This window comes from Tachypleus tridentatus, chromosome 5 (genome assembly GCF_004210375.1).
Source record: "Tachypleus tridentatus isolate NWPU-2018 chromosome 5, ASM421037v1, whole genome shotgun sequence".
NCBI classification, from domain to species: domain Eukaryota; kingdom Metazoa; phylum Arthropoda; class Merostomata; order Xiphosura; family Limulidae; genus Tachypleus; species Tachypleus tridentatus.
In genome coordinates this window covers 52,526,527-52,539,040 of record NC_134829.1, presented here as the reverse complement: position 1 = coordinate 52,539,040, position 12,514 = coordinate 52,526,527, and the positions used below count along the sequence as shown (strand labels likewise).

Sequence of the window (12,514 nt, the reverse complement as noted above, 5' to 3'; positions counted from 1 at the left end):
AACAACAACACTAAAACATCGTGATGTAATTAATTATCATACGGTACTTAGAAATGAAGATTCCAAACAACAAAACTACAGTTACGTGTTAAACAATCATACAGAAAATACTAGACTCGTGTTTGTTTGTTTTTGAATTGTTTTTGCTTGTTTTTGAATTTAGCGCAAAGCTGCACAAGGGCTACCTACGCTAGCCGTCCCTAATTTAGCAGTGTAAGACAAGAGGGAAGGCAGCTAGTCATCACCACCCATCGTCAACTCTTGGGCTACTCTTTTACCAACAAATAGTGGGATTGACTGTGAAATTATAATGCCATCAAGGCTGAAAGGGTGAGCATATTTGGTGTGATGGGGATTTGAGCTCTCGACCCTCAGATTGCGAGTCGAGCACCTTAGCTCACCAGGCCATGCCTGGCCCTAGATACGTGTTTTATGCCACAAACAGCATACTCAGATTATAGGATTGTTTGTTTTGAATGTCGCGCAAAGCTACACGAGGCCTACCTGTGCTAGCGGTTCCTAATTTAGCAGTGTAAGACTGAAAGGAAAGTCGCTAGTCATCATCACCCGCCGCCAACGCTTGGGCTACTCTTTTACCAACGAAAAGTGGGATTGACTGTAACATTATAACGCCACCAAGGCTGAAAGGGTGAGAATGTTTGGCGTGACGGGGATTCGAAGCAGCGACCCTCAAATGACGAGTCGAGCGCTATAACCACCAGGCCATGCCGGACATCCGTTTATAGGAATTCAGTTCCTTTTTGTATTAAATAAAAAAACATCCTTTATTTCTTATTTTCACGCTCAAACAATATTCATCACATACAGTGATTAAACTGTGTTCGTTCTGTTTATAGAATATTCAAAAAATTAGCAGGAACTACGTACCCGATGTCTTGTTAATATGCACTCGTTTCCCATTGGAAAAGCGGTACGTCTACGTACTTACAAGGCTGAAATTCGGGGTTTGATTTCCCGCAGTGGACCTAGCAGATAATAGTACAGGGAGCCCGTTGTGTGGTTTTCTTAACAGAAAGAAACAACAACTAAATAAACCGATAAACAATATTTCTTTGTTATTTCAGAAACTGGCACCAAGCTGTCATTGCTAACTGATCCTGTTGCTAGACTGATACACTAGAGATATAGACGGTTACTGAACATTACCAATCAGCAATCGAAACGTGGGATTTGATCATCACTCTTATAAAACATACACGTCTCCAAAGTCCGGAGATTATTTCCACATGAAAACAGTACATCATATTTATAGTCAAGCTCGCTAACCATTAGGTTACAGTTGGATTAAAAATAATATTCACGTTTTACTTATTAAATTTTTAACCAACAGAAACTGGATTTCGGATTCTCATTTGGCTCCTAGAATAAATTTCAATAACATAATATTGTGGACTATATTATTTTGATTCGGACGTTAACTAGAAAGTGCATGACGTTAAGATCAAGTAAGTTTGTACTGTGTTCGAGAATATAGATGACGTCACAAAAATCTAATATACTGTTGAAACGTTTAGAAACAAGGCTAGGTTATAGATATGAGAGTTAGTGCTTTGCTTTCGGTAAGCAGTGAATAAGTCGGTAGAGTGTTAGACAGTCAGTTTAATTTGTTTGTTTTTGAATTTCGCGCAAAACTGCTCAAGGGCTATCTGCACTAGCCGTCCCTAATTTAGCAATGTAAGACAAGATGGAAGGCAGCTAGTCATCACCGCCTACAGATAACTTTTAGGCTAATCTTTTATCAACGAATAGTGGGATTGACCGTCACAATATAACGCCCCCATGGCTGAAAGAGCGAGCATGTTTGGTGCGACGGAGACTCGAACCCGCAACCCTCAGGCCAAGTTTAATTTAGTATAGTATTTAGTTTTATTGAAACAACTAAATCAATAGTAATTACCAGGTATATTCAATTACTTGATCGATTAGTCGTGAAACTGTACAAGTAAGTTTATTTCTACGTTAATTATATGCACTATGTAACAATTTTTTTACCTTTTATTGTTCCTGGGCAGAAAGTGTTATTTCCCAATTGCTTATGCCTAAAGTAAATAGAGAAGACCTATTTTTGTCTTCAAATTTTGCTTTTGTGACCTGGGACCGTATAACGAAAACATGATGGGAGACTATATTTGGGGTTTGATAGTGAAAGTGATTTACATTGCAGTCGCAAATCTCGAAAAACTACTCTCTTATAAACATTTTTGTTTAGAAGTTTTTGTAAATCTTCTGCCAAGATATACTGGACTTTGAACGCCGCTTCCAATGAGCATATAATGAAAACATGATGGGAGACTTATATTTGGGGGCTCATACGCGAAAGTGATTTACATCACAGTTACGAATCTCGAAAAACTACTCACTTCTAAACTTTTTTTATAACTTTACTATAAATACATATAAATCATGATTCATATGTTGTTTTATTCAGACCTTACGTAAATGAAAATATGCAAATTTTTCCGTTTTTCATAGAATGTAGGTTAATTTCTAAATTTCATTATCCAGGTCACAAAAGCAAAGTTTGAAGGGAATACTTTTACAACATAAGCAATTAAGAAATAACACATACTATCCAGGAACAAAATTTGTGTCACGTAGTGTTATAGTACAATTGATGTGAATGAAGTATCTCTCTGGGCATCATATGTATAAAAAAATTATAAAGTAAATGTTGCAACAGTGAAGGAAACTTTTAGAAACATTAAGAAAGAAATAAACTAATTCTGTATCATTTAGCGGAGTGATTTTCGAATTATTTTCATCAAATAATAAGAAACAAACAAAACATCACATTATTGGTGTCAAAAGTGGTATTAGTTTGGTGAAAATAAAATAGAACTTTTGATATGCTTCAAGTTATACTTTACTGTTTAATAGAACGATCACACGTGCAAAAATAGAGATCCAAGCGTTATTGGACATGATGAAATTATTAAAATAACAGAAAAAAAGTGACCGAAGATTTTAGAAACGAGACAAAAATTAAAATGATATGAACAAACGTACAAAAAATCAAAATGATATGAACAAACGTACAAAAAATCAAAATGATATGAACAAACATACAAAAAATTAAAATGATATGAACAAACGTACAAAAAATCAAAATGATATGAACAAACATACAAAAAATTAAAATGATATGAACAAACGTACAAAAAATTAAAATGATATGAACAAACGTACAAAAAATTAAAATGATATGAACAAACGTACAAAAAATTAAAATATGAACAAACGTACAAAAAATTAAAATATGAACAAACGTACAAAAAATTAAAATGATATGAACAAACGTACAAAAAATTAAAATATGAACAAACGTACAAAAAATTAAAATGATATGAACAAACGTACAAAAAATTAAAATGATATGAACAAACGTACAAAAAATTAAAATGATATGAACAAACGTACAAAAAATTAAAATGATATGAACAAACGTACAAAAAATTAAAATGATATGAACAAACGTACAAAAAATTAAAATGATATGAACAAACGTACAAAAATTAAAATGATATGAACAAACGTACAAAAAATTAAAATGATATGAACAAACGTACAAAAAATTAAAATAATATGAGCAAACGTACATAAAATTAAAATGATATAAACAAACGTACAAAAAATTAAAATAATATGAGCAAACGTACATAAAATTAAAATGATATGAACAAACGTACAAAAAATTAAAATAATATGAGCAAACGTACATAAAATTAAAATGATATAAACAAACGTACAAAAAATTAAAATAATATGAACAAACGTACAAAAAATTAAAATGAGGTGAACAAACGTACAAAAAATTAAAATGATATGAGCAAACGTACATAAAATTAAAATGATATAAACAAACGTACAAAAAATAATATGAACAAACGTACAAAAAATTAAAACGAGAACAGAAAAATGAAAATCAGAAATTGCAAAAGAAAGTTATTTAAAGAAGAATTAAAATTACAAGTATATCTAATTGATGATAATATAGATAAAACTGTTAGAGATATGCACAGGGATCACAACAATAAATCTGAAGGATTGTAAATGAACACGAAGAAAGTACAGAAAGTGTGTAATGACAAAATTGGAGAAATACGAAAATCAGATATAAGGCGAAGAAGGACATCAATATGACAGAAAATAACATCAGTAACATAATAAAAAATGCAAAGGTTAAACTAGCTGTTTTTCTGCGCAAACTCAAGGTTTTCAACCTGAAACGCCATCTACTACAAAATGTGGAATGAGAAAACTTGTTTGATCTACATCTTTTACCATTACTACTATGCCATATGTTACTTACAGACCTTTCTGGACTACACCAGTTGTGACTGTTATTAAATTCACTCGTAGAATTTGGTTGGCCAATTTAATATTGACCAATCAAAAAACTAATGAAGTATGATGAAAATGTTCCATGGGATTAATATTAGGTTAGGTTCAATATCATTTACAAAGTGTAAGAATGAAATAATGAACAATAAACCATTCATTGTGTTGCCTTTTCAACATAATCATTTTAACTACATTAAGCAAACTTCCAGATCATAATCTTAAGAACTACACAAGTCTGCGATATTTTATTGTCTTGAAATGTTTACAAATTCTACGTTAATTCAAGTACTCTGAATCAGAGATTGATATCCGATTTGTCCATCACGTACAGATTGTTCACAAAATGTCATACGTAATTTTGAATACATTAATCATTTACATTGAAATCAGGTCACGTTTTATTATGCTTAAAATCTTGACAATCACTAGAAGCAGGTTTTTCTCTGTACCAATCACGACATAGGAGTCTTATGGATCGTTCTAGAACTCAAACATAACGAAATAATAATTTTAGTCCAGATTTATAAAACAATCCTTACGAGATAGTAAAAAATGAATATTATTTTCGAAATCCACTTGGCTAAATTATGGAAAATTTGTTATTAAAGTAAAAGCAACTTTTATGAAGTTTAATACTGCAAACGAGCACTATCATGCACTCGTAATATATGCATTATCCAACAGGTTTGGAGTTGTAAACCATAAGGAAGGCTCCTCGCTAGTACAGCAGTAAATCTACAGATTTACAAAGCTAGGGTTCGATTCCCCTTGGTGGGCTAAACAGATAGCCCGATGTGGCTTTGCTGTAAAAAAACACATACACCCAGAAGGAAGTTTCAGAGTGAAGTTGCAAAGATTTGGAAATTCTTGCCCAGTTTTCTTACCTGAACGTTCCTTGTGAAATAATTAATTAGATGTCACATGACCAATTTATATAAAACATAACAAACGACAGTATGCTAAATAGACTGAAGCAAAATATGTCTATATCTTTACATGAAGCTATCCAATTGGCGATGAAATGTAAATACACTAGAGGTGCAAATAAACTGCAAAAGAAACTATCTCGAAAGTACAGAAATAACTTATCCTGTGGTATTAAAACTTCAACCCTCACAGTGATGGCTTTGTAGCTAAACACAAACTACACAATGGGTTATTTCATTTGCGCCAACCATGAGTATCCAAATTTGGTTATTAGCAATATATATGTTTTCAAACATACTGCTGAACTATTAGGGAAAAGGACTGATAATAGCCTAGAAAGTCTGAAAGATATAATCAGACAGTTAATTACACAGACTGGTGAAGTTAGACCAAAAGAAAATATATGATTAAATTGTAACTTGAAAGAACACATTGAGAGGAACCGTAGGGGTATTGCTGTAATTATAGAAAATATGGCCATTACTGGAAGTAATCAACAGCCGTTATTAAACTAAGAAAAGAATACCTTGAGAATATGTTCCACAACAAAATCAGAACAAAAAACAACAACAAAGATCTTACCAGACATAAAAATAAAACAAAACAAGAACTAGTTGGCGTTGCAGAGAGAAGTTCAACTGGGAATACTCCATTGTATCCAAAATTAGAATAAGAGTTTATTATTTGAGACAAATTGTCCATTCACGGGCTTATTGATGGAATACCTTGCAATATGATGACTATGTGTTTTTGAATTTCGTGCAAAGCCACACGAGGTTCATCTGCGCTACCGTACCTAAATTAGCAGTGTGAGACTACATAGAAAGCTGCTAGTCATCACCACCCATCACCAACTCTTTTACCAACGAATAGTGGGATTAACCGTAACATTATGACGCTCTCACGACTGAAAGAGGGAGAATATTCGGTGTAAAGAGAATTCGAACCTGGGATCCTCAGATTACGATTTGAGAACCCTAACCACCTGGCTATGCTGGGCCTTCATGGTGACTGTTGGATTTGGTTTGTTAATGGAAGGAAAGAAGTTTCCTTCATAGGTGAAAAAAATGTTTTTCTTTGTTTGTAATAATTAAACACAAAGCTACATAATGAACCATCTAAGCTTTTTCCACCACAGGTATCGATACCCGGATTCATGCGTTATAATTTCACAGACAAGCCGTTGTTCCGATGTGGGGCGGTTGAAGGAAGAAGAGTTATCGATGCGAACAGCAGATGAATATAATGTTCCAGCAAAAGAGAAGTTGGGTGTTACACTTAATGTAGGTAGCTTCCTTACGATGTTGGTAATTCACAGTGAAATAAAGTGTATCTTGGGGATTGACTTCATCCGGGAAAGAGAATGCGAGGTCATACTAATTTCCACTGGTTGCAAAGAGGGTGGTTACTGTACCACAAAAAGGTAAATGTCCGTACCAGAAGTTATTTGCAATAAATATTTATTTAATGACTAGGGTGTAGAGAAACCAAATAATCTTGTTTGTCCTGAGGAACTGATGGCTGGAATAGCTCTTACGAGTCTGAAGAACTCAGATGTCAAGCACTTTACCTAAGAAAACTTACATCAGTTTGTGATATAAGGAAATGCGAGTACGGTGATATTTTCGGATAAAACTATATTTCATCAAACACTACATAAACATCATTTGTTTATACAGTTTGTGTTGGTAGCAAAAATATATTCTATAGTTCATCACAATTGGAAGCCCATCTTTTATAACATTTGTTGACAAAAATATCATTTTTCATCATTTGTTAAGAATAAAAGGTTACTTAATACATTTCTTTTTATCATTTTTCATCATTTGTTAAGAATAAAAGGTTACTTAATACATTTCTTTTTATCATTTTTCATCATTTGTTAAGAATAAAAGGTTACTTAATACATTTATTTTTTTCATCATTTGTTAAGAATAAGGTTACATCATTTGTTAAGAATAAAGGTTACTTAATACATTTCTTTTATCATCATTTTTTTTGTTATAAATAAAAGGTTACATCATGTTAAGAATAAAAGGTTACTTAATACATTTCTTTTTATCATTTTTCATCATTTGTTATAAATAAAAGGTTACTTAATACATTTCTTTTTATCATTTTTCATCATTTGTTATAAATAAAAGGTTACTTAATACATTTCTTTTTATCATTTTTCATCATTTGTTATAAATAAAAGGTTACTTAATACATTTCTTTTTATCATTTTTCATCATTTGTTAAGAATAAAAGGTTACTTAATACATTTCTTTTTATCATTTTTCATCATTTGTTATAAATAAAAGGTTACTTAATACATTTCTTTTACTATAAAAGCTCATTTTTCACCTTTTATTGAGCATTTATGTCCACTCTTTTCATCATTTCATAAACCACATAAATTGTACTTTCAACTTTTTTACCTCTGTATTTTGTAAAAGAAAAGGTTAACGTTTACCTCATTAACAACTTATTGTCTGACGCACGTGACCACAAATATAAAGTGTCATAATTTTGCTGAAAATTTCTCATTTTCTATTTAAATATTCAATTGTTTGTGTGGAAATAAAACCATAAAGAATATAGAGGTATATTATCTTTTTTTTTTAAGTGCAGTGAAATCTAATTCTTCAAAGGCATTAAAGGAAAATATCGTGAATATGACTGAAATTTAGACTAGTCAACTGAGTTACCTTTTGTCGAAACTATCTGAGAACTGTTGTTTTGAGTAACATTATCAGTTTATATTTTCTTCTTTTTTTTAGTGATCACTTCTTGTTTAAGTTTTCTGTGATCAGTTATTATTCAAGTTGGTAATGTAAACATGAATTTTGAAGCGCGGTCCTACTAGAGGATTCTGTTCTTTTTCTTTGTTACTTTAGTTCGTTGTTGTTAATGAAACTCTAAAAAATAGAATATCCATAAACAAACCACTCTTCCGTGACAAACACGATGCCAAAATCACAACTGGAAAAGATCATAGTAGTGCATATTTAACAAATCCTGCCATAATCATTGGAGAAATGCAGTTGCTACCAGTATAACCTGTCGTCACACTAATGAGGATCATGATAGATATGAAAAGTGGTTTCGGATATTTTATTTATTATAGCATGTTAAGAATACAATAAGTGTGGAAAATAAGTGAAAGAAATATTACTAAAGCTGCTGAATTATTTTTTTAAACATTTGAGTGTGTGTATTTCTTATAGCAAAGCCACATATAGCTATCTGCTGAGCCCACCGAGGAAAATTGAACCCCCGATTTTAGCGTTGTAAATCCACACACTTACCGCTGTACTAGCGGGGAGGCAAAACATTTGAGATATGAACATTATATCATGTATGTGTCGACATTTTAAAGTAAAACAAAGTAGGAAGTAGTAGTTGGAGCACCAAAAAATTAAGAAAACAAGGTCGAAATGGGCGATATAACACTTGTTGGTTTTAAATAAGTGAAGCCTAAAAATGGGCGTAGACATCGTTTCGCCTATTTTTCCTTCAAGCGTGTTTTGTAACTTGGTAATTATCCAAACTAAATGAAAGATGTATCTAACTAAATTTCTTTTTTAAAAACTTTATTTCAGCAAATAAGTACAAATAGCTGTATGTAATCAAGTTATGTGGTACCAAGAAAATACATGACATCTTAAGGAATGTTAATGACGTAAGTGTTACAGGAAGCACCAATAGTCATGCTTTGCTTGTTAAAGACATTATAACTATCTAATTGGTAAGGGGTAGGCCAAAAGAATAGTATGAAAACAGTTGATTTTTGAACATTTTAAATTTGTCAAGCATACAGAAAGTATTAGCTATTGGTAAAACTCAGTTGAAGTCTATAATTGGATTAAAGTTCAAACTATTGTTAATTCATTAGTAGTATTGTAAAAATGGTTATTATTATTGCTAAGGTTGTAAAAAAAGCTAAGAAAAATGTTTTTAGTCAAGGAAGTGTAGTTCAATAATGTAAATTTAGATATAGGTAAGATGAAGACATAGGAGAGATATGCCCTTCCAAAAACAGTAGTCAATCATTAAGTCAGACAGTCGGATTAACCAAATTTCAATTTTATGAAACTTTTGCTTATACTTTACCAATTATCTCAAGTGCTTTCATTGTTTGTTACTCTGCAGTTGGTTCTTTTAGTACCGAACACTGTGTAGAAGTGCTTATGAAGTTTTGTTCACATGCTGTTTACAATGGTGTTTTAAGTACATATTGCACATTCTGTCCATTCCTACTGTTAGTACTACCGAACGTATCGCATATATATTTATATATATATATATGTATTTATACATGTGAAATTACCTACAGAAAACATGCAAAATGATATAGCTTTTGAGTATTCTTAAACTAAATACAAGTAAACAAAATATTAAGCTTATAATTTGCACAGAAAATTTATATGTGGTTAAATGAAGATTTTACAGTTTCTTCAAGTTAATGAAGAAACTTTAGTTTAATAGTAAAATTAGCGTATCACTGAGTAGAGTAAGATTTTTATACTGATTATGTCTTATATTTGTCTGAAGGGATGCTGTAGTTTTAAGGATGTTTGAGCTCAAAAACAAAATTTGTGGCTTAAAATGTAGCTATAAATTTAACAAATGTGTCTTTAAAATAATTTTTCAATTGTTTATTTAAAAAAAAACATCTACAAAATTTCGCACTATCGAGTTAAATACAGTTACTGTTAATTTTTAAATTTCTTCATTTATAAGTATTGATTTGTTTGTTCTTGAATTTCGTGCAAAGCTACTGTGCTAGCCGTCCATAATTTAGTAGTATAAGACAAGAGGGAAGGCAGCTAGTCATTCTTAGGCTCCCCTTTTACCAACGAATAGTGGAATTGACCGTTACATTATAAGTCTCCCATGGCTGAAAAGGCGAGCATAGTGCAACCGAGAGGTGAACCCGCGACTCTCAGATTACGAATCGCACGCCTTAACCCACCTGGCCTATGTATATTGAACTATTTATTTAACTAGGTCATCTTGGGATAGCTATACGAAATGAAATCAAGTTAATTAGGGTTAAGTGTTAACTAATGTTAATTTTGCGAAACGACACACTTTATTGAATTTTCGTATGTTTTAATGCGGACGGATACATCAAAGCTGCGTTTAAAATAAAATAAAACATTTGTTTTATATTGATTGTTTGTAAGGTGTTGTTTACCGAATTTTTCTAAATAAGTCAGAAGCTTTGAGAAACGAAATTGAAATATTTAAACGAGAAATCAGTAGGCAATAACTATTCATGTGGGAAAGGAATTTTACAACCTATGTTGTATTATCTATTGAGATAAGAAACCATAATTTTTTATATTTTAATTTTTTTAAACCACTGCATAAAATATTGCTTAATATAAGTTAATTATATTGTGTTTAATATTTTTTCTTACATCAAAAACATTTGAATAATTTAAATTTTATTTGTTTATTTCTAGGATTAAACAAAATCTTAGTGATAAAAAGTATAATTACGCCATTCTGTTGAAAGGATATAATTCTATTTTATGATCTCTTGCTCTGAATATTCTTTATTAATTCATACCATCTGGTGACAGAAACAAAGATATAAATATGTCTTCCAAGTTAATACAATAATTAGTTATTTACTGTGTTGAAATTAACAACTATTAACTATAATGTATACACATTTCAAAATATGTGGACTCTCACAAACTAGAAATAAAATTTAGGAAGTATTTTTAAAACATCCTTTAATAGTTTAATTTCTGAGAACATTGCAAACAAAAGACATATTTAATTTAAAGAAAGAACAAAATTTTTTGTGATTAACGTCTAAATATTCGTAATATTACTATTAGTATTTTAACTACCATAACATACGAAAATAGCATTAAAAGATTCATTTTGTGTAAAAGGCAACAGGAAGTATTATTTATAAACGTTGCGCAATATAGAAAAGATCCCTTAATGAACTTTAAACTTCATATTTAACACATAACAAAAAAGTTGCTCTATTGGCTGCGACTTTAAGTGAAATAACTAAGTGTTATTGTGTGAAAGTGTTAAAATAAAAGTCTATAGATTAATATAGATGTTTGATATTTGCCATAAAAATCAGAACATTAAAGGATGGAAACTCTAAAACATTTTGCTTGTCCGCAGTGTAATCTAATATTTACAACGAGAGGTGATTTTTACGAATGATTTGTTTGTGTCAGCCCGTCTCCGAGTTTAAATTTTTTTTATTCTTTGGCCTTTATACGTTGAAATAATATTACATAAAATAATGTAACAGTGCTACTGTTAGTTACATATTAGTAATCAGTACTATATTAATATTACAAAAGTAACTTTGTACCAGTTGGGCATGCTAATAACTATTATTATAATACTATAGTAAATAGTAATAACTAATTAAAGTTAACCGCATTTTAAGCTTAATAGTAACTTTGAATACATATGTGATCTTGTATGAAGTCAGGATTTATTCTGAGGGTTACTTGTCACTGCCATCATTGCATTAAGGCTCAAGTGTATGATTGAAATTAATCATAGAACTCTATGAACAAAGCCCCATAAACTATTTACTTTATTATGAGGAACATTTTGTTATTTTTAGTGTGCTGAGTTACTACATACTTATAACTCTACAGATCTAAGGAATAATTTCCAGTCCATGCCTACAGTCTTACAGCTATTCTCGATTACAACTAAAATTCTACAGTACTTATGACAAGGTGGAAAACATAAAACAGTTGGAACAAAAATTTTACTTATTTCTTTCATGATTACATTTTTGTATTTAGCAAGTTGACCCTGTCCCAGTGTGAAAACATTAAGTCTGTAGAATTATAATGCTTAAAATCAAGTTTCAATATTCTTGGTGAGCAGAGCACAAATACTCCATTGTTTAACTTTGTGCTTAACAATGAAGAAACTAATTGATCATACCTTAAATGTTAAATCTTTGAGCTTTTGTTGTTATATCCAGTAAAGGTATTTAGTTTTTTTTCACATGTGCCTTGCATAACACTGTGCAAGTAAGTAGATATTTGTTACTGATAAACTTATATTGGAATACATTTAAGTTTCATTTATAACCACTTCTTATGAAGTGTAATGGATAATTGGCTTTATTTATATTCACTGATATTAATCATATGACAATTTCCTGAAAAACCAACTATTTTATTTATAAAAATACCAACTGTTTTAAGCATGTGCTTTCCCGTGTAGTATTTTCTCT

At 30.9% G+C, this 12,514-nt stretch overlaps 1 protein-coding gene across 2 annotated transcripts in view; it reads left to right on the top strand.

The window, feature by feature from the left end:
- The first annotated feature begins 11,259 nt into the window (after window positions 1-11,259).
- The window catches only part of LOC143251172 (RING finger protein 17-like), a 105,044-nt gene continuing 103,789 nt past the window's right edge, over window positions 11,260-12,514 (top strand). For both annotated transcript variants that reach the window (XM_076502574.1, XM_076502575.1), the window contains exon 1: window positions 11,260-11,455. In XM_076502574.1, coding sequence (XP_076358689.1) covers window positions 11,398-11,455 — 58 coding nt within the window. In that variant the 5' untranslated portion in view covers window positions 11,260-11,397. The remainder of the gene's footprint in view (window positions 11,456-12,514) is intronic.